The sequence below is a fragment of the Lynx rufus genome, unplaced genomic scaffold, assembly GCF_022079265.1.
Source record: "Lynx rufus isolate CCGP_SWC_20201006 ecotype Redwood Valley unplaced genomic scaffold, mLynRuf1.p SCAF_1, whole genome shotgun sequence".
Classification (NCBI taxonomy): domain Eukaryota; kingdom Metazoa; phylum Chordata; class Mammalia; order Carnivora; family Felidae; genus Lynx; species Lynx rufus.
Window position 1 is genome coordinate 124,090,561 of NW_025814823.1, and position 27,245 is coordinate 124,117,805.

A 27,245-nucleotide genomic window follows, 5' to 3' on the forward strand; every position below is an offset into this window, starting at 1 on the left:
CAACTGTGCCAAATTTGTTAATTCTTATTGTGATGGTAAGTTGCTATCAACAGCATGCTACATAGGTACAGAGCATATATTAAAAACCAAAAAGGCCTTGTGATGCTTGGGTGGCTCGATCAGTTAAGCATCCGACTTTGGTTCAGGTCATGACCTCATGGTTTGTGAGCTGGAGCCCCACATCCGGCTCTGTGCTAACAGCTGAGAGCTTGGAGCCTGCTTCAAATTCTTTGTCTCCCTCTTTCTTTGCCCTTCCCCTACTCACACTCTGTCTCTCTCTCAAAAATAAATAAACATTAAAAAAAATTTTAAAAACCAAAAAGCCCTCACATACTTAATCTATCTCCCTTCAAGGCACAGATGATATTTTGACAATGACTGAGAAAGTAGTTTTGCTTTTTAAAAATTCACATTGAACACAGAATATTCTGTAATGGATGTTTAGAAATTTTTCCATTTGTTACATGATTCTATTGCTGAAAATGATGTCTGTCACCAATAAAAATTCATACCTGTAATTTTACATACATGGATGAAAATTTTTTAATATTTAAAAACTTCCAAAGTATGTAAATGGTCTTTAAGTCTGTTATTAAACATAAAAAAGTCAAAATAATAATTTTAATAATGGAGCAAATGACAACACTAGTTAGTATCTTTGTATTTCATGTAATACAAGTTATCAATCAGTATTTTCACTAAAAAGTGTTTATAGAGTACAAAATGTTTAAAAATCAGTGAAGTTAAACATTCAAAATATTTCAAATATGGAAATTTGCAAATATAAATCTTCAAATAAAACATAAGTTTATAACACTTTTTTTTAAGTTTATTTATTTATTTTGAAAGAGAGAGAGAGAACAAGTGGAGGAGTGGCAGAAAGAGAGGGGGACAGAGGATCCAAAGCAAGCTCTTTGCTGACAGCACAGAGCCTGATGCAGGGCTCGAACTCACAAACCGTGAGATCATGACCTGAACCGAAGTCAGACACTTAACCGAGTGAATGACCGAGTCGGGTTTTTTTATATGACATCTTTTTTTTTTTTTTTAATTTTTTTTTTTCAACGTTTATTTATTTTTGGGACAGAGAGAGACAGAGCATGAACGGGGGAGGGGCAGAGAGAGAGGGAGACACAGAATCGGAAACAGGCTCCAGGCTCCGAGCCATCAGCCCAGAGCCTGACGCGGGGCTCGAACTCACGGACCGCGAGATCGTGACCTGGCTGAAGTCGGACGCTTAACCGACTGCGCCACCCAGGCACCCCTATGACATCTTTTTTATAAGCTTTATAAAAAACTATAAAAGTTGATAAACTTTTTAATAAACATTTAAAAAAGTTATAATTCTAAAGTAAATTATTAGGTAAGACTACATCTAATGTTTCTTTCCCCTTTGCTTCCTTGTACCCTGGTTACTTTCCAAACTGACACTTCTGAAAAAACTGGTCCAGAAGAACTTCAAGACCTTCCTGAAATATTTAGTGCCCCTTCAATGGAGTGTTCAGACTAGGTGGGCAGCTCCTCCACTCTGGCCAGAAGCTACGGAGTTGTAGCAGTTTTGATTTCTACCAGTTAACTTGGTAGGGATAGTTCTGTCTATTAAGTTCTCCCCTTCCCCAGCAGAGAGATTAGCCACCTCTGAAGATGCAACTGTCTTTCCCCCACCTTCTCCAGGTGTGTATATGTTGGGGAGTAAATGCTAGAACTGAGCTGAAAGTAGAGCCAGAATGATGTAAGAAATGAAGGAGGAGAGAGTGGGGGATAATTTGGAGAGAGAACCAAAAAAGGGGAACAAAACTACTGGTTGTTTTCAAATTAACAGTATTAAAAAAACACTAGTATTTTGGACTTTAAAAATAGCATGGGATACTAGAATATACAAAATAGCACTGCAATCACTCAATGTAAGAACTGAGTGACATCAGGGAGGATGAAAATCTACCAAGTAAATTTCAACAAAAACTTCCACATAATTGCTGGATGAGACACAAATAAACTTCAAATCAGTTTGAATTACTGTGTGGCAAAATACTATAAAATATTTTAAAGTAATAGAGCACATTCACTTATTATCGATAATACACATAAGTTTTAATATACTGTTCATAAATAAAATTTAATTATCAAGATTATATCTTATAATTTCTATTTTATGTTTTATAATGTACATAATAACGTTCAGAAGTATAAGTACATACTTTGCAAATGAATACCCACACGTATGTACACACATACACATATTCAGTCCCATCATTTTTAGATTATTTTATTTTTTAACTGATAAGGGTGGTATGATGAAAAAAGTAAATGTTAATTAACCCCTGGTTGAAAGTTATGGGTTCCTTATTTTAGAATTCTAAGCTTTATTTAGCTGTAAGAACTTCATCAATACCATATGGACACAGAACTTCACCTGAATATTAATTCTCAGGCCTGTGTATCTTAATTAAATATGGTTCTGCTAAGAATGAATTTCAAAATTCTTGAATTCAATGAAATTCAAGCTTTCACATTTTGGTTTAAGAGAATCTGTAAATTGTTTTAATTCTACTGTCCTAAAAACAATTCTTTTAGGGCCACAAAATGAGCAGAAACAGCAATGTGAGGGTTTTTGTTTGTTTTTAGTATCAGCACTGAATTGAGGCTAAAAGAATTTTAAAAAATTTCAAGTTAGAAGCACTTGTATATAAATACTAATATATAGTTCTTCAATTTTTCTCTAGGTTGAAGTAAAACAGTAACACCACCACACTCCATCCTTTCTTCTACCTAGAAAAAGCAGACCCAAAGGGAACATGGTGAGTAACTTCAACAAAGAAAGATTAGGAATGTGGGGAATCTGGTTTTCAGTCTGTTTGTTAAGTCTGTTAACAACTCTCTAGTTGTATACCTGCAATTGGTTTCATCACTTTTGCAGTAATTATACCATTGCACTAAATGCCTTTTGACCATATACTTGGATACGTTAAAAATACTGAATAGACAGAGAAAGATGCCAGTCCAATTCTTCACACCCTTTCCTCCCAATAAGACCTACTTGGACTTGACCCTAATGAGCACCAGTCAAACCAAGTGGGATACTTCTTTCTTCAGGCTTCTCCAAATAACGTTAATGAGGGAGGAAGGGAAGAAAATAAAGCAGAACTAACTCCAAGGTGACAAATAGCAAGATCAGATTTAACATATAGATCTAGGGAAAACAGAAAGATCTAGGAAAAGAAGTGGAAGCAAATCATGTAAGCAGATAGGGATACAACAGAGAAGTTGAGCAAACAAAGACATTTGGAAAAAGAGGAAGGAGGAAAAAATATATAAGAACAAATATTTCAGAGAATAAAAGGATTCCGATGGGACTAGAAATAAGATCCCATTTAAAGCATTTCTAGCTTAAATAGCATTCTCTTTAAGCATTTAGCAAAAAAGTGTTCCAGTGGGGGAAAAAAATAGTGGAACATAGGGCGAAGGGTGAGAGAAGTGGACTGAAGAGGGAAAGGAGAGGGAAGAGAGTAGGAGGAAAAAGAAGGAAGAGAGGGAGAGTATAGAAAGTAGTGCTACAACCAGCATGTTGGCCATCTGCTCTATGCTTCTGCTAAATCCCTTGTCCCATCTACTTAACACAGACGGCACGTTCCTCAAAATGTAATTTATGCAGGTCTGGAAACCAATCTTCCTGGGAAAACTACTTTTCTACCTTTTGTTGTACATCTCCATAATCCCAAACTATGAAACTAATAAGGCTCAGTAACCACTTCCAATCACTATTATTGGGCCAGGATCTACCCTTACAAATAAACTCCTCACTTTGCTTTGTCAGTCCTTCTCTCCCCTAAAACCACAATTATTGCTATTCAGTATTATTGACAGATGAAACAGAAAGAGGCTAGCTTACATGTGTGCAAACTAGTTCACATTCTAAAAATCCAGGGGCCACAGCAACATGTATTGTAAGACATCAGGAATGTTGCTTATTTTGTTTTATTTTTTTAATTTTTAAAATGTTTTTATATTTTAATTTTTGAGAGAGAGAGAGAGACAGAGACAGAGACAGAGACAAAGCTTGAGCAGGGGAGGGGCACAGAGAGAAGGAGACACAGAATCTGAAACAAGCTCCATGCTCCAAGCTATCAGCACAGAGCCCCACACAGGGCTTCAACCAGTGAACTACGGGATCATGACCTGAGCTATAGTTGGAGGCTTAACTGACTGAGCCACCCAGATGCCCTAGCATGCTGCTTATTTTAAATATCTACTTCTACTCCACTGGCTTACCAGACCTCTTGCAATGTTATCAATTACAAAAATCTAACTTTTAGGTTATGCTTTTGTATTTCCAGGTTTGCCATATTAAAATGCAAATAGCCATAGAAAGATAATAGACTAAATCTCTGACACATTAGATTGCTTTCCATTAAAATACCAAACAGAGAACAGATCCCTACAAGAACAGGACAGATAAGTACTGGTAAAAAGGGCTAAGGAAAAGTATGGTTTACCAAGCATTGCCTAAAAGAAAACTCCTGAGTGAATTCTTGCCCTGGGGAACACAGGGCATTCAGAGAAGAGCATGAAAGCTCTAGGCCCTAGGAAAAATGGAAAAGGAAATATTGGTAGAAGAAAACTGAAAAAGGAGAGCTCAAAACAAATTAACCACTTCACAATTTGGTTTCAGGCTGGCTGGACTGTTCAACTCCCAAAGGGCATAATCCCAGAGTCTCAGCACAGTATGAAGCAATTCTGAATACCAGCTCTATCTTGGGTTCCAGAAAGTCTGGGAAAAGCAGGAAAACAATCTCTTAGATGAGTGATTGCCAATGGAATATATCACATATGGCATAGGAGATTTCTAAACCTTTCTGTCCCTCCACCCACATTCCTAACTCCACCCCAAACCAGGTGAAAACTGAAGGGGGAGGAGAGGTGTGTAGAGAGAAAAGTGTACACATGTAGTCTGTAGCCTGCAGATGTTCCTCAAACGATCCAAATGGTAATGCCATGTATTCCTACTCTATGGTGACATGCTTCCTCTGCCATCTGACTAATTAGATCCCACTTCCACCAATGTGATTGGTGAATCGGTTTTAAGAACTCTTTTGAACTGATACATGATTTTGCTTGCCACCTAGTGGAGATAAAATTAATCACAAGCTGAACTGAGGCTAAGTAATCTAAAAGTATCCAATAGTTGTTTGCTATACTCTGACAGCCTAACATAGTTTCCCAAAGGGTGGCTACACGTAAGGATTTTTAGGTGGCACAAGGATGAATGCTATCTTAACTACTTAATATTTACCACAATGTACGTTAGAATAAAGTATAAACAATACTTAAAACACATGATTTCACAAACATGCAAAGATGAGGGTAAATTAAGCCTAATTTTAAAAAGTATAGATTTTAAAAATATATCTAAATTATATTACACAGGTAATACTATAATGGGACACCATCAAAACTATACAGTGACTCAAAAAATGACCAATGTTTTAGAAATAGTTGTCTAAGCTGGTTCTTCTGATAGAAGATAACTTCCCTCAGTATGTCTATTTTTTATGCATATAAGTAATATAATCTTTTTATAGAAATAACAAAGTTTTTAGGTACTCCTACTTTTTTTTCTCATCAAATTATAGTTTGTTTTTTTAAAGAGAAATTATTTCACAGGGAAATTATCATTCATTACTGCTAAGTCTCTATAAATATTTGCCTTCCTTAAAACATGCTTACCTATGTAGTGATCCCATGATTGTCAATAGCTGATTCTTCCTCATTTTGACAAGTTTTATTACAGAAAATATATTTCCATTTAATCTACACAGTTAAACAAATTCTCACAGAACTGTCTGAACTCCTGCCAACTTATTGCAATGGAATGCACTTTAATGACCTATGTTCTATTGTCACAGTGGTCAATTATCATAGAATTTAGAGGTTTTAAGAATATCTTGAGCATTCAATAAGCATTCATGAGTTCTTGTATTCACTTGATGTTGGAATAAACAAGTGAAAATTGTAACACTCATTTCATTATCTTCTCTGATGGCTACTATATTTCTCATAAGACAATTTTCACATTGCCATCTCTAGTTTCAAGAAAGACTGAAGAACTAAGTATCTGGATAATAGAAATAGGATTATCAAGACTAGTTTAAACCAATCCTCCTGTATCTCCTGGATTGGAACCTATTGCCACAGTCAACAAAATTAAAATCCTGTTGGCAAGGAATAGGTAGGGTGGTTGAATAGTTGTTGGGTATTTACCACACAGCATCTGCCACACCGCCGACCTCCTAACTTTCTCTCTGAGGAGGCAACCACTCTTACAGTTTACTACTTACTCTTCCAGAGTCACTTATACATATTGTATCACATACAGTTTTTTAAATTTATTTTTACCCAAACTATGGTACTCTATACACACTATTCTTCATTTTTTTGATTTAACAAAGTAAGTTGAAGACTTGTTCCATTTTAATATGTAATAAAGCCACTTCTTTCTTTTTAATGGGGGAAAAATATTCCATTGTATCAATATGCCAAAATTTATTTATTCAGTCCTGTAAAAAAAAGACATTTTGATGGTTTTAAATATTTTACTATTATTATAAAATAATGCATTAAACAACCTTGTGCATATATTATTTGACATCATGAGTTCATGCTTACAAGTAGTGAAATTCCTGGGCCATATAAACTTTGGAATTGGCTGCTGGCATTTTGGGGCTGGGGGAAACACTAAATTATGGACTAAAATTAAAGAGCATGACATTGTATTATTGTATTTTAGAATCCTTCCACTGAGTGCAAATTATGCTTTTTCATTATATGTCATATTTTACCAATTCTAACATATATACATTTCTAAAATACGAATGCATCTCATAATCCCATAGACCTTTTTTAATCACTGTCAGCCAGGTGGCAGTCATAAAAGTAATTATTCCTGATGGTATGACAGGTAACTCTAATTCCTGGTCACTTCACTCATCAAACCATTTAAGGACCATTTAAGAAGAAATATAAGAGATGATATTGCCAGAAAACCTTTGGTGACACCTTCTGGTAAGATCAGGAAAGTGCAAGCATCAAAACTAAAAGAAGGTGTCAGTGATTTGAAACAAAATTCTTTCAACAAATACTACATTATTAATGTTCTTTTTTTTTTTTAACGTTTATTTATTTTTGAGACATAGAGAGACAGAGCATGAACGGGGGAGGGTCAGAGAGAGAGGGAGATACAGAATCTGAAACAGGCTCCAGGCTCTGAGCCATCAGCCCAGAGCCCGACACGGGGCTCGAACTCACGGGCCGCGAGATCGTGACCTGAGCTGAAGTCGGACGCTCAACCGACTGAGCCACCCAGGCACCCCGACATTATTGATGTTCTTAATGTTACAAAGGACAATTGTGTGTGGGAGGGGAAAAAACCAATTCTGATGACACCAAATTATAAAACTGATCACAAAGAATCAGATTAGAAATGTGAAGCATTAGTAATATCTTACCTGATACATTTTGCTTATATGTTCATTTTTATAATTGCATAAGAGATATATGATAAAATAACCAAAAATTAAAAAATAAGCTCAAGAATTCTTTCGGTAAATTAAAAAAAAAAAAAAAAAAAAAAACCAGTCCTAAGAGACTATTACATCTGATGTACTGGTAGCAGTTTATCTTAGTATTGTATTACCAAAAAAAAAAAGAACAGTTCAACTCATAATCAGCATGTCAGATTTAAAAAAAAATACTCTGGGGGCGCCTGGGTGGCGCAGTCGGTTAAGCGTCCGACTTCAGCCAGGTCACGATCTCGCGGTCCGTGAGTTCGAGCCCCGCGTCGGGCTCTGGGCTGATGGCTCAGAGCCTGGAGCCTGTTTCCGATTCTGTGTCTCCCTCTCTCTCTGCCCCTCCCCCGTTCATGCTCTGTCTCTCTCTGTCCCAAAAATAAATAAACGTTCAAAAAAAAATTTAAAAAAAAAAAAAAAAAAAAAAAATAAAAAAAATACTCTGAATCTTACTTTAGATCCCTCAGTAGTATTTTAAAGTTCCTATCATGCAAATTTTGCACATGTAAATATTACTCATATATTTTTTCTTTTCTTCCATTACATTTTCTTACTATAATACTATTCATCTTTGCCTATTTTGTAAACAGCCACTTTACTGAATTCTCTATTTATAATAATTTTTCAGTGAATTCTTTTGGGCTTTCAAGGTATGCAATGAAACAAAATTTAAACTCAAATTGTCTTAAACTATCTGCTGGAATTTAAACTCAGTGAAGATAAAGACTATTTAATTTTACTGTTTTATCTCCAGCACCTAGCATATTACCTTGTACAAAGCAGGTAATCAAAATATATTTGTTAAATGAATTACATAAATGCATCTCACTGTAAATCTTACCCCAACCCCTCCCACAACATAGATGGTAAGCTGAGTCAAAAAAATCGGACACAAAAGAGGAAATAGTATTCATATTTTTTCTCTCCCACATACAAACATACAGATGCTATTAAGAAACTGGATATTTTATATTCAAAGGACTGGATATTTTATATTCAAAGCTATACATTTTTGTTATATAATTGGATCTAGTTTAACAAAACCTTAATTGTGAAATAAATGTTTTATTTTAAACACTTACCTTTTGGATCTTAGATCTGATGAATCAAACTGGATATTCATAGGTCCAGGATTTATTTCATGATCTACTTCAGGGATGAGAAGATGCCTAGAATCACTATCCATATTTGCCATTTTTCTTAGCCTCTAAGCATGGATGAAGTCAGTCCTATATAAATCAGAATGGATAAAAAATTAAAAATTATTTTGCTACTAGTAAGTAATACATTTGCATGTATAAAGATACTGGAAAAATATAGGAGTTTGCTGATGATACCTTACTTAATGAGGTATATGCCTAAAACATTTTATCAGAAATTTGCTAAGTTGAAATGGAGTTACTGTTTATTTTTCAGATTAACTAAAAATAAGTGGAACAATCCATTTCCGGTAATAAAACAGATTAGCCTATTTGGACCCATTTTCCTGCAGAAAGCAATTTAAATTATTGCATAAAATACAGAAAACCTCTTTTGAAAAGCATCAAAAATAATGATGAAAAACAGCTCAAGAAAATGCTTCTGTCCAGAGAGTATTTGTTGTACCAGGAGAAAAGGGACTGAGGTTTTCAAGGCCACGTGAAGTATTAGAGAAATAGAAGATAAAACCTATGATTCACCCAAAGTAAGGAATGACGTAGTAAGACACCATCCCCTCTATTTCCAATAACACAGCTGGGAGTACAAAGAGCTTTACCATCAAATTAGGGATTAACAAGCGGTAATAGTGTCTCACTCCCTCACAATGGAACTACAAACAAGATTTCTTGACACTGCCACAGGCAGTGTGTATGTGCACACACACAAGCATGCATCTTCAGAGGGGGAAGTGTTATATACCACAAACTGTGCTTCATGTGGATTTGCAAGGAGGTCAAAACACTTAAAGCTGTGAATATAAAGTTAACCTGCCTAATAGGGCTTCTAAGTAACTGCTAGAAACAAATGTAAATCTTTTCTGGGAGGACACAACTTAATCGTATGCCTCAAAGAAGACCTGCTAATCATCTTTCAAAGACAATGAACAGCACACAGTCAAAAATAACCTAGTATGCAAAGAAATAAAGGACTATTCATAAGAACCAGAAGAAACAGCATAGATTCATAAAGACTTCAACTTTAGGGGTTATGAAAACAAGATCAGAAAACAATTATGCTACCTATTTTTATATATAAGACAAAGTAGATATATATACAGTGGAATATTACTCAGCCCCCCAGAAATGAAATCTTGCCATTTGCAAACACATGGCTGGATCTACAGAGAGTAATGTTAAGCAATATAAGCCAGTCTGAGGAAGACCAATATTTTACGATATCACTCATATGTGCAATTTAAGAAACAAAATAGCAAACAAAGGGAAAAAAGTGACAAAACAAAAAACAGCCTCTTTTTTAAAAATTTATTTACTTTTGAGAGACGGAGAGGGAGAGAGAAAGAGGTAGAGAGAGAGGAAGAGCGAAAATCCCAAGAAGTTCCCACGCTTAGCATAAGAGCCCGAACGAGGCAGGGCTCCTTCTCAGGAACTGTGAGATCATGACCTGAGGCACAATCAAGAGTCAGAGGCTTAAGTGACTGACACACCCAGTTGCCCCAGCTGACTCAACTGTAGACAACAAACAGATGGTCACCAGAGGGGAGGTGGGCAAGAGGATGGGTGAAACAGGTGATGGGAATTAAAGAATATATTTATCTTAATGAGCACTGAGTTAAATACGAAATTGTTGAATCACTATATTGTACAACTGAAACTAATACAATGCTGTAAGTTAACTATACTGGAATTAAAATTTAAAAATAAACAATAAAATAAAATAAAACAAAGAAAAAAAGAAGATTGTAAGCACAATGTCTTCCTCATCATAGAAACTAAATTCAAGAGGGTTTCTTCCTTCTATTGTCAACTTGCTATTAAGAATTTTTTATTTAAGGGGTGCCTGGGTGGCTCAGTCGGTTAAGCATCTGACTTGACTTGATCTCACCATTCGTGAGTTCCAGTCCTGCATCAGGCTCTGTGCTGACAGCTGAGAGCCTGGATGGAGCCTGCTTCGGATTCTGTGCCCCCCTCACTCTTTGCCCCTCCCCCATTCACTCTCCCTATATCAAAAATAATCATTAAAAAAAAGTTCAAAACTAATGAACTAGAAGATAAATCGGAAGAAACTATCCAGAAGGGCAGAGAGAGAGAAAAACAGACAGAAAATGTGGAAGATGGGTTAAGAGACATGTGAGAAAGAATAAGAAGGTCTAACATGCATGAAATTGGAGAAACAGAGAGAAAGGAAATAACAGAGGTAATATTTGAAGAGATAAAGGCTGAAAATTTTCCAGAATTCATAAAAGATAACAAGAAATTTAACAAATCCCATGCAGAATTCATAAACAATCTTATCATAAGACTGGGAAAAAAAGAATTAAAATTCCAGACCAAAGGGAAAAAAAGTCAAGTGGTCTCACAGTGTTCTAAGGTCCTTGTATTGTCCGGATCAACACTTACTTTGAATGCAGGTTGTAATTTTAAAGGTAACTACTAAAATAGAAAACAGTATATAACTTAAAATCTAGTAGAGTAGGAAAAGAGAATGATAAAAAAAATTGCAGACCTAAACAAAGGCAAGAAAGAAGAAAAACATAAAAGAGGTAGGACAAGTAGAAAACATAAAGTAGGTAAGATCTTCCCATTCTTTCTTAAACCCATGCTAATCAGGCTATCTTCCCCATCACTACACAGAAAGTGTTCTACAGTACCAATGACCTATACCCACTGGTCATTTTTTTAGTCTTTAATTTACTTGCCCTATCAGAAATAAGTCCCATAAGGGATCACTCTCCTCCTTAATAAACTAGATTCACTAGGGCTCCAGGTTTTCTCTATATCTCACTGGTCCCTCCTCCTTCTGTCTCATTTACTATTTGCTTCTTATGTCCCAGAATTCTTAAAACTGCAGAATCCCAAGGTTTTCTTCTCTGTATGCCTTCAGTTTACAGGTAGTTACCCAATCTCATGTAACATCACTTATGTCATACAATACAGCAGCCACTAGTCACTTGTAGCTATTTATATTAATTTAAATGGTTATTAATATTAGTATTATTATTAATTTATAGTAATACAGATTTATATTAATTACAATTAATTTTTTATTACAATTAAATTTTTTAAAATTCAGTATCTGAGTTACACTAACCACATTTGAAGTGCTCAATAGTCACATGTGGCTAGTGGCTACCGTATTGCACAGTGTAGCTATAAAACATTTCCATCATTGTACAAAGTTCTGTTGATCTAGACAATGACCACTTCCATGTTAACATTTCTAACCAGAATTTCTCTCCTTGTATATCAGACTTGTATATCTAACTGCCTACTTAACAGGCTTTTTAAAAATTAATATAATTGACAACACTGTATTAGTTTTAGATGAATAACAATGATTTGATATATGCATACATACTTCTTAACATCTTTATTTGGATATACAGACAACTAGTATGTCCAAAACTGAACTTTTAATTTTTTCCCAAAAAACTACCCCACCCATTGTTTTCCTGATTTCAATTGATGGCATCTCCATTCTTCCAGTTAATCAGGCCAAAATCCTTCAAATTTCCCATGACTTCTTTTCTCAGTGTACATTCAATCTATTAGGAAAATAGTGTTGGCTCTCTCTTCAAGTATATCCAGGATCTGACCACTATCATTTGTTACCAAGATTTCTACAACAGTTTCCTAATGGAGCTCCCTGCTTCTACCCTTATCCCTTTACAGTCTCTGTACATAGAAGGGAGAGTTGTAGAGTGATACAGTAAGGCATTTGATCCCACCCAACTGGTTTTTATCACTGGGGGAAGTGCTATTAGACCAAGTGGGTAAATTTGGGATGCTGAACATCCTACAATGAACAAGATACCTCCTACAATAAAGAATTATCCAGCCCAAAATGTCGAAAGTTCTGACGTTGAGAAATCCTGCTCTGGGGGGTAAAAGAAGAGGTTGTGATAGGGAGGGACTATAGAGGACCTTATATGGTGATGGCAAATCCTATTGTTCAACTTGATTCTGGTTATATGGCCATTTGCTCTACAATTAGACATGTATTAAGCACTTTTCTGTACGGATGCTGTATTTCACAAACAAGCACACACACACAACAGCAAACTCCGTAAAGTGAAATAAATAGGCTTTAACATTTAAAGGCATGTGCTTTACCTTTATTCCTCAACTATAAGTTATTATGATTATTCTCACTTTATAAATAAGGATACAAGGCACAGAGAAGTTAACCAATTACAAAATTAATAGGTAGGGGGAAGAGTTAGAATTCAAACCCAGGCAGTGTAAGCTCAGAGCCTGTACTCTTTGTCACTATGCTGTGCTTCTTTCTTGTTCTTTGCCCTTTCTCTGTCTTCTTTCATTTTCTTCTGTTTTCATATTACCAGATGACTTAACAAGTAAAGTTTTATTGGTGCTGTATTTGTTTAATGGAGTCCTATGTCTGCTGTTGTTATTTTTCTAAATATATATGTATGACAGAGTAGAAAGAAAACATGGTTTTTGAGTAAGCAATCCTTAGCTGTCACTACCTATGTAATTTAAGATTAACCATTTAACTGCCATGAATCTATTTTCTCATGTGTAAAACTGAAACAATAACATCTACCTCACTAGTGTGGTTGAAAACTACATGAACTAATGAATATTATACTTAATACTTTGTAACGGGAAACTAAATGTTCCAACACATTATTATTCCTCTTTGAAAATAAATGACAAAACTTGTGTTTTTACATATGCAGCCTCTTGAGGTTTTCTTCTTTTTTCTAAGTGAAAAATTCTGCAGTAATGAGGTAGAGAGAAGTAGGCAAATGTTGTCAAATGCTACTAATAAGTTTGACATGGATGTTGGCAACATATTCTATTCCCAGAATATGTGCATTTTCTTTCCTCTGTCTTTTCTGTCCATTTCTCTCTTCTGCTCTCCTGCCCAGCATTTAAGACAAAGCTCTCATTAACTTATTAGTCTTACTAGAGACAAACAAATAATGTTGAAGAAGTACCTTACACAATGGTGGTTTTTCAAAAAAAGAGAAATCAAAATACTATCATCTCCAATCATAAAAGACTTTATTTCTGTATCTTCCTATACAGAGTACACAAGTAAAAATGATTATTTTAAGATGAGATAACTAAAATACTGAGTAATGGCAAACTCTGAACAATATATGCATTCAAAACTTCTCAGTGAGCCTCTACAATGTACTTAGGTACCAAGGGAAAAAATTTTTTTAATTTTTTTTAAAAATATTTTTTGAAGTTTTTTATTTATTTTTGAGACAGAGACAGACAGAGCATGAGCAGGGGAGGGGCAGAGAGAGAGGGAGACACAGAATCTGAAGCAAGCTCCAGGCTCTGAGCTGTCAGCACAGAGCCTGACACGGGGCTTGAACTCACAGACTGTCAGATTATGACCTGAGCTGAAGTCGGATGCTTAACCGACTGAGCCACCCAGGCACCCCAAAAATTTTTAATTTTTTAAAATAATTTATTTTTGAGAGAGATAAATACAGAGAACGAGCAGGGGAAGAGCAGAGGGAGAAGGAGACAGAATCTGAAGCAGGCTCCAGGCTCTGAGCTGTCAGCACAGAGCCTGATGTGGGGCTTGAACTCACAAACTGTGAAACCATGACTGGGGCCAAAGTCAGACACAATGGACTGAGCTACCCTGGCGCCCCTAAATTTTAACTCATGGTTCCCATCCTCAATAAACTTAAAAAATATTATCCAGCCCAATAGAAGTCTAGAAATTAGGCAACTTATCCTAAATCACTTACATAATAAAACCTAGTAAGATGTTAATTACCATTCTGATTTTCAGTTCATCATTTCACTTCTAATTAAAATCTATACCAATTGCTGGTCCTAGCTTCCAATTTAGCTTTGTAATATATCAGTGCAAGATTTTTAAAAAATGTTTATTTATTTATTTTGAGAGAGAGGGGGATAGAGAGCAAGGACGGGAGGGGCAGAGAGAGAGAGGGAGAGAGAGAATCCCAAGAAGGTTCCGCATTGTTAGCATGGGGCCCAACGCAGGACTTGAACCCACAAACCAATGAGATCATGACCTGAGCTGAAACAAAGAGTTGGATTCTTAACCAACTGAGCCACACAGGCACCCTGCAGTTCATCATTTCACTTCTAATTAAAATCTACACCAATTGTTGGTCCTAGCTCCCAAATTAGCTTTGCAATAGATCAGTGCAAGATTTATTTTTTTTTTATGGCAAAAAGTTTACTTGACTGTTTAAAACACAGATTCACAATTTACATATTTGGATGTGAAGCATCAGAAATGATCCTGAATATCAAGTGTACATTATTCAGTGGTAATTGTTATTAAAATTTCATTAAGATGAAAGTAACTGAGACAAAGTAATTTCACCAAAACAGAGTTAGTTGAGAAGCAAAAACACAAACTTAATCTTTCAGTTCCTTCCTTTACATAATAAAACGAATTAATAATTCAATTGACTTGTTTGGTTTAAAATTTTAAAACTAATAAGCAGTAGTTTTCAAGATTACTTTGAACCACTAATTATAAAACTAGGAGTAATAGTCCTAACAAATTTCCTTAATTTAAAACTGCAGTGACAAATTAACTTGAAAAAGTTGTTCCCTGGATATAGAGAGAAGATATTCTATATAATATATCAATGCAGAATACATACTGAATTAAGGTGGACATAGGTATTAAAAACTTGGGAAAGAAATAAAGCTATTGTAGAGAAGTTATGTCGTGTATTGGTTTGATATGATTTAAAATCTACGCGTTTACAATCTAAGTAAACTTGTTTTAATCCATCCCTTTATGACAAAGAAAAAAAAGTTTTAGAAGTAAAGTCATTTTGATAGAAGAATGAAGTAATTGTGTCAGGATGTCATCATCTTGTCTGTTTTCACTGGTAAGAACTCAGTAGCTCAGCTATGAGGAAGCAACTATGGCATGGGGACATCTGTATTGTAAATAGCAAGTATGTAGGACTATCAGAATGTTTCCTGTAGGCAAGGCAGTTCTTTGCTGATCTAAAAGAGCTCTCCAAATACCTGGGGGCAATTAGCTCCTGCTGAGGTAAAGGCCACTTTTATCTGTAGTGGCAAAAGCCTGGTACAGCAGTGCCCAAAATCATCTTGCCCATTAACAGGGACAATGACCCTCTTTAGCAATGCGCTTTCACAGGAGACTTTAACTTTTTTTTCAACGTTTATTTATTTTTGGGACAGAGAGAGACAGAGCATGAACGGGGGAGGGGCAGAGAGAGAGGGAGACACAGAATCAGAAACAGGCTCCAGGCTCTGAGCCATCAGCCCAGAGCCTGACGCGGGGCTCGAACTCCCGGACCGCGAGATCGTGACCTGGCTGAAGTCGGACGCTTAACCGACTGCGCCACCCAGGCGCCCCAGGAGACTTTAACTTTTGCGCAGGCAGAAGGACATTAGCTCTGGTTGACTAAGCTGTCTTTCCCAAGTACCAACTCCAAAGCGTATACCTTAACTAAATTTGGACTTTATTCCTTTCATGCTCCCCTTGTCTTGAACAACAGGGTGATAGTCTATCATTGATTTGGAGTATGTAATTTCTTTATTGGCTTATTAAGAGACATTATCCTGTATACTATTGGCTTGTGAAATTCCCACAGTGAATCTATCTTAAACAAACCCCTGGCAGATACAATCTCAGTCACAGCATTAATTTGCCTCCTGACAAAAACCAAGTTATTAGCTTTACAGAACTTTTAAAACATTCTCTCAAATTTCAAAAATTAAATATTTTAGGAATTGAAAAGATGATTGTCAGACAACTAGTATCCTTTTATTGAAAAGAATATAAGAACTGGGGGCAGGGGTGTCTGCATGGCTCAGTCAGCTGAGCATCTTGATTTCAGCTCAGGTCATGAAGCCAGGGTCATGGGATCAGTTTTTTTTTATTTATTTATTTATTTTTTTTATTTTTTTTTTCAACGTTTATTTATTTTTGGGACAGAGAGAGACAGAGCATGAACGGGGGAGGGGCAGAGAGAGAGAGGGAGACACAGAATCAGAAACAGGCTCCAGGCTCTGAGCCATCAGCCCAGAGCCTGACGCAGGGCTCGAACTCCCGGACTGCGAGATTGTGACCTGGCTGAAGTCGGACGCTTAACCGACTGCGCCACCCAGGCGCCCCCATGGGATCAGTTTTAAAACTGAGAAAAACACACCCCATGTTGGGCTCCATGCTGAGCATGAAATTTGCTAAAAATTCTCTTTTTGCCCCTCTCCCCTGCTTGTGGTCTCTCTCTCTAAACAAACAAAAAACAGGGGGAAATTCATTCAAGAAAATCTAAGGCACATAAAAATTTTTCTAAAAATCTATAAATTCATTTGTGTAAACATTTAAAAGCATGCCAGGTACTGCTTAACTGTGTACAGAAATTTGCTGTTATTTCTGAACTTAATAAAACTAAGCTTAATGAAATCTGTATACAGTGGGAGAAAAGTGATCAATAGAATTGCTAAGAAATGCTAGAGAAAAAAATTTAATATTGATAAGGAAGCATAACCTTATTGCTCCTCAATCTCCAAAAACTGATAAAATTATCTTCAGAAAGCACTGCCAGGGTATTCCTTTATTTGAATTATATACAATGGTTAATTTGGGGCATGGCCTACTCTGATTTATTAAGTAAAGTGTGGTAGTTGAAAGCTCATGTCATACTCCCTGGATTTGAATCTTGGCTCTGCTAAGATTGGGCAACTTATTTCAATTCCCTAAGACTCACTGGTGTGGGGGATAATAAAAGTACTAGTCTCACAGAGTTGGAGATTTAATGAGATAATGTACGTAACATACCTTGCTCACAATGAGTATTCAAGAAATAATAACTATCATTTTATTTTTTGGCTTCTTAAAAGTAACTAACAAAATTCAACATTATATCTTGGCTTAACTTAGTGGCCTGAATAAAATCAGCTGACATATCTACATGCCTTTAGTATAAAGTGAGTAAACTCAGTAAGGTAAGAAAGATAAAGAAGTTGAGCTTTGAAGGATTACTGAACTGTCACAAAGAGAACAGACCTAAAGGAAATAATTAATTTCTGAAGAAGAAAACTAGGTGTCACTTTGGAGAAAAACTGAGAAAAAGACACACCAATAAATAAGTACTGAGAGTTGGAACTAACCTTTATTTACTGAACACCTACTACTGGCCTAAGTTTTAAATGTTTAATTGCAACTAATCCTTAGAATTTGGGAAGATGTATATATAACCTTCAAATTATAAAAAAAAGAAACTGAAGCTCAGAAATAACTTGTCCTGTATTACTTGGCTAATGAAGCCATAGCTGGGATGGAAACCAGGTTACTTTGGTCCCATATGTTATTTCCAGTATACTGCAATGTCTGCCTGAACTTAATGTTTTTTGTTTTTAAAGTTTATTTATTTTGAGAGAGAGAGCATGAACGGGGTAGGGAGGGAGGGAGGGAGAGAGAGAGAGAGGGAGAGAGACAGAATTCCAAGCAGGCTCTGTGCTGCCAGAATAGAAACCAAAGAGGGGCTCGAACTCACTAACTGTGGGCTCATGACATGAGATGTAATCAATAATTGGTCACTTAACCAACTGAGCCACCTAGGTGTCCCTCAACTTAATGTTTTTAACCAATACTTTCTGCGGTATTGGTTCCTATGCTAAACTGAGAATGAAGTTGAGTTTAGGAAGAGAGGATTTTTGTAACTCCTGGAGATAATACTTTTGCTAAGATTAAATGTTAGGAAACCCAGAATGAGAAAAATCTAATGTTTATTTATTTTTTTGGGGGGGGGGGAAGGGCAGAGAGAGAGAGAGACAGAGACAGAACCAGAAGCAGGATCCAGGGTCTGAGCTGTCAGCAAAGAGCCTGATGTGGGTCTCCAACTCAGGAACCGTGAGATCATGACCTGGGCCAAAATCAGATACTCAACCGACTGAGCCACCCAAGCGTCACCAGAATGAGAAAAATCTAGAAGGATCCTTCAATTTCAGTCAGTCTTACCAAAAAAAGAAAATCAAAGTTAAGGAACACACAAGGGGCATACAAGATTTGATATAAAGGTTCCAGTTTAATCACTTACGTCTATTTGTTCTAAACAAATCTGAAATTTTGTGGCATTGTCAAATTAGCTCTTTATTCCAAACAAGCAGAAAATTGATATCTCAAGGATCTAGTCCCTAGTGCTTTTCAATAAAAGATTTAATAATATTCAAGTAAATACCAAGAATTGTAAGGAAATTGGTAATTTTCAGTTGCCTCAATTAGTCAATTAGCTTGAACTTCAAATATCCCAACAATGTTATTTCAAAGGAAATGTAATGCCTTTTTGAAAGTCTTGATAAGTAGAACTACTAGGTATTCTGAAGTTTGATAAATTAGGTTGAGAGGTAAATTAGCAATCCACAGCTAATATTATAATAACACAGAATAGTGCTATCAATGATTAACTGAAATGTTAAATAGCTCTATACCATCAATTTGCCATAGACCTAACACTGATAATAGGGAGCAAAACATGCAAAATGACATATACAGATATATTCACTTCCAATATCTCACTCAGTCCTTTGAGTTTGAAAACAAGGTTCCAGGGGTGCCTGTGTGACTCAGTCGGTTACACTGTCCAGCTCTTGATTTTGGCTCACGTCATGATCTCAGTTTTGGGAGTTCCAGCCAGGTCAGACTCTATCCTGACCATGCATTCTCCCTCTCTACCCCTCCCCAGCATGTGCACTCTCTCTCCCTCTCTCTCTCAAAATAAATAAACTTAAAAATAAAATAAAATAAAAGTCCCAGAAGAAAGGCTATTAATGTCAAAGCTAAGTGATTTAATGAGTCCCTAATCATGGACTTTAAAATTGGTTTCAGTATGGGGTCTCAATAGGAAAATAATAGTTTACTGACCTGCTTGCTGATGCCTGTGCTGAAAAATACTTTTCTCCATAAAAAGGACATAGGAAGTAACCAAAGAAAGTTTATATGACACTATTTTCAAAAGGTATTGACTATATCAATACATTTCAAAGGATGTCAGGTTTTTCCACACTAGGCTCAGAAATGTCCTTTCACAATTCTTTGCAAAAGGATGGCTATAGTATCTGGCCAAGAGGCTAGGATCAATCTGTAATAGTACCCACTCATTTTTGCCCAAAGAAATGTAGAGGTGACCCCTGAATAAAGCAGGTGTTGGGCTGCTGAAACCGACTTCCCTCCCGCCCCTAGTTGAAAATGCACATGTAACTTGTGACTCCCCCAAAACTTTACTAATAACCCCTTTTGACTGGAAGCCTTACTGATAACATAGTTAACACATATTTTGTATGTTGTATGTATTATATACTGTATTCTTACAATAAAATAAGCTAGAGAAAACAAAATGTTATTAAGAAAATCTTAAGGAAAATACACTTATAGTATTATACTGTAAAAAATTCATGTCTGAGTGGACCTGTACAATTCAAACCTGTGTTATTTAAGAGTCAATAGTATTGTGGACCCACTCACTATACAAGTATTTATATGTTCCTCCTCAGAGACTGAAAATTAGTACTAATACCTCTGCATATGGTAGTTTCAGATACTGTAATTACATTTCAGTTTAACAGAGCAAGCATGGAAAATTTTTTTTTTCTGTAAGAGGCCAGATAACATTTTAGGTTTTCTGAGCCACATGATCTCAGCAGGTACTCAACTATGTCCTTTTGCACGGAAGACAATATACAAATGAGTGAGCATGCCTGTGTTCTAATAAAACTTTATAAAAAATAAATACATCTGGTGGCAATGGTCATAGCAATGCTTATAGTTTACCCACCTCTGTATTGCCAATATAAAAGCCAATGGAACCATATCATAAAAAAGGCAGCCTGGTTAAATAAGTTATTTTGTGTATATGTGTTTTCCTCTATGTAAGTCTGTACCTGCTATAAAAAGTCCAGTAACAAACTTATCTAAACTTCTTCTGTATGAATCAGTTAATGGTCAGTCAATAAGAACTGTAATGCTTCAATTCTAATGTGACTATTGAAACATGTTTCCAAACTGATCGATAAATGCTTCAAAAGGTGTTAAATTTGACAGTGCTGGAGGGCAATGTAGTCTAATAAAAGAAATTAGCAGCCAGAGCAATGCAATTGCACCAAAGAACCCACAATGGGAACACTAAATGCTTTCAAGTTATGTTTAGGCAATAAGAAAGAACGCTGATGGAGAAGTAAAATTTAAGTGTATTATAAAATGCAGGCCTAGGAGAAGTTTTTATCCTCCTAATGATTTTTTTTTAAGTTTTATGATATCTCCTTTTCAAAAAAATACTATAAATTGTTATTTTATTTTGTAATTCAGGTTGGTATTCCCATGCTGTTTACCCTTTACTGTAAATATTTAGGGTATTGTCAATTAGCATACTATTTTTATATGACTGAGATATTCAGCATTTAAGATAGAAAGAAAAAATCTAAGGCTACAGTTCTCAGAGCTCAAGTGGGCATACATTGAGAAAGGAAAGGTGACATCTTAATTTACTACCAACCTTTTATATTACTACGAAGTTTGTAGAGATTTTTCTTCAACTTAAGACAAGGGTTTCTTTGACCTACTGAGAAGTTTCAAAATGTTCCCTTCAGGGATTTCTTGTTATTTTGCATATGTCAGCATTAAAAAGAAAAAAGGAGAAGCAACAGGTTACAATTTGCTGATCTACTGATCTCAGCAATAGATTAAAGCACTGCTTGACAGTCCTGAAAATTAGGTTTTAGTCAAGTTGGCCATTAATTGTTTATTTGGTGGTAAGGGAGGCAGTTCCTCTAGCTTGATGGACCTTGGTTTCCTCATCTGTAGAGTGAGGAGAACCTGCCTGACTAGATACTCTAAAAGGCCTCTTCCAGCTCTATTTATTCTAAGACAGCTAAGATGTCAAGCCACCTACTATCAAGACACCGTGTCTCACATTTGAGCTGAGGAAAAGTGTGGCAAGGATTTAACTGTTTCGGCCCTCAACCCATTTGTGGTCCTCGCTCAACGCACAAGGGTGTTTCTTCCCTGATCTGCTTTCTCCAACTCTTCCCTACTCGGGACAGGGAAAGGCTTTCCCACTGCCGCAATAACCCCAATTCTCCCCCTCACCCGGGTGTTTACCTACAGTCACCCTGCCTTGCCTTAAGGCTCAAGCAGGCACCGACTCCCCACAGCCCGTCGAATTCTCTCAGCCCCTATCGGATGGGAGTCACCAGAGCCCAGAGAGGAGCGCGCGTCTCCCCTCCGGGGTGGTCTCCTCTGTCCCGACTTTGGCCTCAACGGTCCCCCAAGAAGCAATTATTTGGGCGCATTTCACCAAAGAACTTCCCCGATGACAGCCGGCTCTTCAGCAAGCTCAGCGGTTCCCGCCGCTTCCCCTCTGTTCCTCCCACCCCCCACTCCCCGCTCCCTCCCGAGGGGTGATTTTGAAAAACTAGGGAACAAGGCCTACCTGCACCGGCCAAGCCCTCAATCTGGGAAAAATGGGCGAGAAAACGGAGACCCTTTCCTAAATCCACTCAACTTGAGGCAGGAAGGGGTTCTCCTCCCCTGGACAGGAAGAGACAACAGCCTCGGACGCGGGGACCGGCGGGGGATGGAGTTCTGAGCGCACTGAGCCAGGCGCCGCTGCCAAACCTCCCGCCCCTGAGGACTACAACTCCCAGAGGCCTCTGCGAGAGCCAACGCGCCTTTCGCCGCAGAGCCCAGCCCCACTCCCGGCTTTAGGAGGTGGGGCGTTCAAGATACGCAAATCTCGTCTCCTCTGCTGCCTGCTGTTGGTTCCTGTGTGGGATGCTTCCCTGACGTTTAAAGGCATCGAGGACGAGGAACGCCATCTCCTGCAGTCTTTACGCTTCCAGAGGTCACATAGGAAAGGGCTGACCTCCCATTATCAGTCTCTTTTCACAGGCCCTTCTGGCTAGTGTTCTGTACTGTCGTCACGTGCTTGAATCCCACGGACAACAAGGAAAACTGGTTTGAAAAATGTTGGGGTGGCACTCTCACTCTCATGTCTGGACACTTAGGTTTTTGTGTTTGCGTTTGTTTTCTTTTATTATTTTAATGCGTTGACGAATTTGTCTCCATGCTAAAAGAGGGGCTTTGGAGGTATATTTTAGCACCGTCTCCGCATCCCTAGTAGTTTCTCCCAAAGCCAACTCAAATAAACCTATAATCTAAGTAAAATGAGTGTGCATGTTGTAACATGTCAGCCCAATCAAAGTCCCCTGGAAAGCATATAGCATCACCTACGCCATTACATAGGAAGCCAGTAGCATCTTTTTCTCTTTTAAGAAAACAACCATAGGGGCGCCTGGGTGGCGCAGTCGGTTAAGCGTCCGACTTCAGCCAGGTCACGATCTCGCGGTCCGTGAGTTCGAGCCCCGCGTCGGGCTCTGGGCTGACAGCTCGGAGCCTGGAGCCTGTTTCCGATTCTGTGTCTCCCTCTCTCTCTGCCCCTCCCCCATTCATGCTCTGTCTCTCTCTGTCCCAAAAATAAATAAACGTTGAAAAAAAAAATTTAAAAAAAGAAAACAACCATAAAAACAAAAAACAATAAAAAACCCACAAGTGCATTGTAATGTGATAATCCAAAGTAACAAATCCAAATTTAAAAGCTGATATTGAATGCCAAGCATTTTACATATAATACCTCTTTAAATCTCCACCATGATTCTAGAAATGTGTATTATCCCTATTTTACAAACATGGGAACAACCCTATAGAATTTAAGTAACTAACCCAAGGCCAAGCAACTATTAAATGACAGAAGAGTCAGACTTAAAACCTGATGCTCTAAAAGTCTTATTCCAAAACCTGATTTCTCGAACACCACCAAACAGTGCCTGTATTATTGAGGGCTTGACAACAAGGCAGATGATGTAAGAAGTACTGCCTCTAAGGCAGATAAAAGTTATTTTGCTAATGGTGTCCTTATTAAAAATCTTTTTGCAATTACCCTTTAGCCTGCCTTCAAATAAGCAGAACATTCTTTTGATAATTTCAGTGATAGCAAAATTCTCTTCTTTCTTTGCATTCCAGGTCTAGAAGATAATTTTGACAAGACTGAAAAGCACAAAAGTGAATGGTACTGAGTGACATGAATGAAAATAGCAGATTAGGGAACTTGAACATGTTCCCTCTGTTAAAGCAGTACATAAGCTGGCAAGACTGCCAGAATCAACTTTTTTGGGGACTCTGGCATCTAGTAAAAAATGTAAAACAACTAGGGGAACATTTTAGAAAAGACTGCTGAGTTTTGGCAAGAGAGGTCTATGATCATCTCTTACTGTCCACCTTGAGGTCGCCCTGAAGACAGCAGCCTACATTCCTGCTAGTTGCTAGTACCTGAGGGAGCAATAGGGATCTTCTTCTCAAGGAATTGTAATTGTGCATTTTGACCTATCTTGTGGTTCCCTGAAGGTTTGACTCAAGGGCTTGCCTTTGTTTTGCCTGCCTTGCAATCTCCCGAGAACTGAAGCAACCCCCCACCCCCACCCCAGGCCATGTGAGTTTGTCTGAAAGCCTTTAAAGCAAATGTTTTAGTCACCAAGTTTACTAAATAGTTAGGTCCAAACAAATTAATGTGCATTTATGTCCTAACAACTCAGTAGCCATTTAAAAATACATACATAAATTGAAAGAAAAATATTTTATTTCATTCTTAAATAGCTTTAATTGCTTACTAGTGGGATGTATACATCTATTGGGCACTGTATAACTTCTTGAAATCAGATAAGATACCACTATCCTTGTTTCCTGTTTCACATTGGATTTTTTATTTTTTTTTATTTTATTTTATTTTTTTTTTAAACAATTTTTTTTTCAACGTTTATTTATTTTTGGGACAGAGAGAGACAGAGCATGAACGGGGGAGGGGCAGAGAGAGAGGGAGACACAGAATCGGAAACAGGCTCCAGGCTCTGAGCCATCAGCCCAGAGCCCGACGCGGGGCTCGAACTCACGGATCGCGAGATCGTGACCTGGCTGAAGTCGGACGCTTAACCGACTGCGCCACCCAGGTGCCCCCACATTGGATTTTTTAAAGAAAATGTTTATTTATTTGTCTTTGAGAGGAAAAGAGAGAGTGGTAGTAGAGACATGGTGGAGGGGCAGAGAGAGAATCCCAAGCAGGCTCCCCACTGTCAGCACAGAGTCCTTCATGGGGCTTGATCCTAAAAACCGTGAGATCATGACCTGAGCTGAAATCAAGAGTTGTACTCACATTAGATTTTGCACAATACTTGGTTGAGATCATAGCAACCACTGAAAACTCAACTTGGCAGATACAATGTTATCCAAAAAAAATTAACTTGATCTAATGTTGAAATAGAATGATCTCGGGGCGCCTGGGTGGCTCAGTCGGTTGAGCGTCCGACTTCGGCTCAGGTCACGATCTCGAGGTCTGTGAGTTCGAGCCCCGCCTCGGGCTCTGGGCTGATGGCTCAGAGCCTGGAGCCTGCTTCCGATTCTGTGTCTCCCTCTCTCTCTGCCCCTTCCCCGTTCATGCTCTGTCTCTCTCTGTCTCAAAAATAAATAAACGTTAAAAAAAAAATTAAAAAAAAAAAAAGAAACTGAATTATCGCAAGGTGCTACTTCACATGGTATCTGACAGATGTCTCTCTGTTTTCCTTAAAAATTTAAAATATTGTGCTCTGTGGGGGTCCTGTGGGTTCCCTGTAGTATTCTCACTGCCTGGGAACTGCAGTTCTTAGACATTATTTTTCTGGTCTACAACGATTGTCAAACTTCTTCTATAAAGGGCCCATTAGTGGGGCGCCTGGGTGGCGCAGTCGGTTAAGCGTCCGAGTTCAGCCAGGTCACGATCTCGCGGTCCGTGAGTTCCAGCCCCGCGTCAGGCTCTGGGCTGATGGCTCGGAGCCTGGAGCCTGTTTCCGATTCTGTGTCTCCCTCTCTCTCTGCCCCTCCCCCGTTCATGCTCTGTCTCTCTCTGTCCCAAAAATAAATAAAAACCGTTGAAAAAAAAATTAAAAAAAAAAATAAAGGGCCCATTAGTAAGTATTTTGGGCTTTGTGACCATATGGTCTCTGTCAACAATGATTCAATTCTGTCTTTATGGCACAAATAGAGACAACATAAATGATACGTAAACAAATGGAGTGGCTGTATTCTAATTTATAGAAACAGGTACTGGGCTGGATTTGTCTCCAGGACCATAGTTTCCTGACCATTGGCCTAGAGTATCCAGAGTGGAGATTGTGTATTAATTGGAATTCTTCTAAGGAGAAGAATTTTTCTTCATGATTTGATTACCCCAAGGTAAAATGTGTTTGGGAAATGTAGTATAAATACTTGCATCTTTCTTTTTACCAGTTTTCAAAATGAGTTGGTTGCCTAGCATCTTGCAAAGTTGACCAGTGAGGTTTTTTTGGTTTTATTTTTTATCATTAAAAATATATTTGATGAGGGGTGCCTGGCTGGCTCAGTCAGTTAGGGATCTGACTTCAGCTCAGGTCATGATCTCACGGTCTGTGAGTTCGAGCCCTGCGTTAGGCTCTGTGCTAACAGCTCAGAGCCTGGAACCTGCTTAAGATTCTGTGTCTCCCTCTCTCTCTGCCCTTCCCCCACTCACTCTCTGTCTCTCTCTGTCTCTCTCTCTCTCTCAAAAATAAACATTAAATTTTTTTTAAAAATACATATATTTGATGTGTTTCAATCCTTTGAAGATATATATATATATATATATATATATATATATTAAATTTCAAGTTTACAAAAAAATTGCAAAGGTAGTGCCAAGAATTCCAATATATATTCTTTACTCAGAGTTATCAATTGTTAACATTTTGTCATATTTGTTTTATTCTTTCTCTTTCTCCTTCCATTTCCTTGCTTTCTCTCTTTCTCTGTACACGCACGTATTTCCCTAAACCATTTGAGATTAAATTGCACACCATATGCCTCTGCTCCTAAATTCTTTAGTATATATTTCCCAAAAAAAGGATTTTGACAGTATGATGATCAAAACTAGAACTTTAAAAAATTGACACAATGCTCTTATTTAAAAGTCTTATGAAAATTTCACCAATTGTTTCAATAATGTCTTTTATAAGATGCTTTGTTTTGATTTTTGTTTTGTTTTGTTTTTCCTCATCCAGAACCCAACACAGGATTGACCACACGTTGTATTTAGTCTTCATGTCTCTTTAAGATCCTTTAATCTGGAATGGGTCCTTAAGACTTTCTTTCCCTTTTATGACATTGATATTTTTGAAGAGTATAGGCCATTTAGTAAAATGTCCCTCATTTTGAATTTACCTAATGTTACTTCATGATTAGATTCAAGTTTTGCATTTTTGGTAGGAATAATACAGGAGTATTGTAGAGTCTTTCTCACTGCATCGTATCATGAGGCACATGATATTCACTGATTATAAAGATTCTAATACCAATTCCAGAATGGGAATAGAGTTTCCCACACTATCAAGCAATTCTTAGACACCAACTGGGTGTCCTACCATTTAACTCAATTCTGATGCTATCTACCTGGACACTGAACCAGATTACAGGTTAATGGCTCAG

At 37.4% G+C, this 27,245-nt stretch overlaps 1 protein-coding gene across 4 annotated transcripts in view; it reads right to left on the reverse strand.

Moving 5' to 3' along the window:
- SLC38A9 (solute carrier family 38 member 9) overlaps positions 1–22,232 on the reverse strand; it is an 83,736-nt gene extending 61,504 nt beyond the window's left edge. For 3 of the 4 annotated variants that reach the window (XR_006963405.1, XM_047086630.1, XM_047086614.1), the window contains exons 1-2: positions 22,156–22,232; positions 8,645–8,791 (exon numbers count right to left, since the gene is read on the reverse strand). Coding sequence is in view for 3 of the 4 variants with exons in the window: in XM_047086630.1 (XP_046942586.1) it covers positions 8,645–8,757 (113 nt within the window). In the remaining variant the exon portion in view is untranslated. Of the gene's footprint in view, positions 1–8,644; positions 8,792–21,219; positions 21,307–22,155 lie in introns of those variants that run through there. The other variant, XM_047086622.1, reaches the window with a different exon arrangement.
- Positions 22,233–27,245: the final 5,013 nt, after the last annotated feature.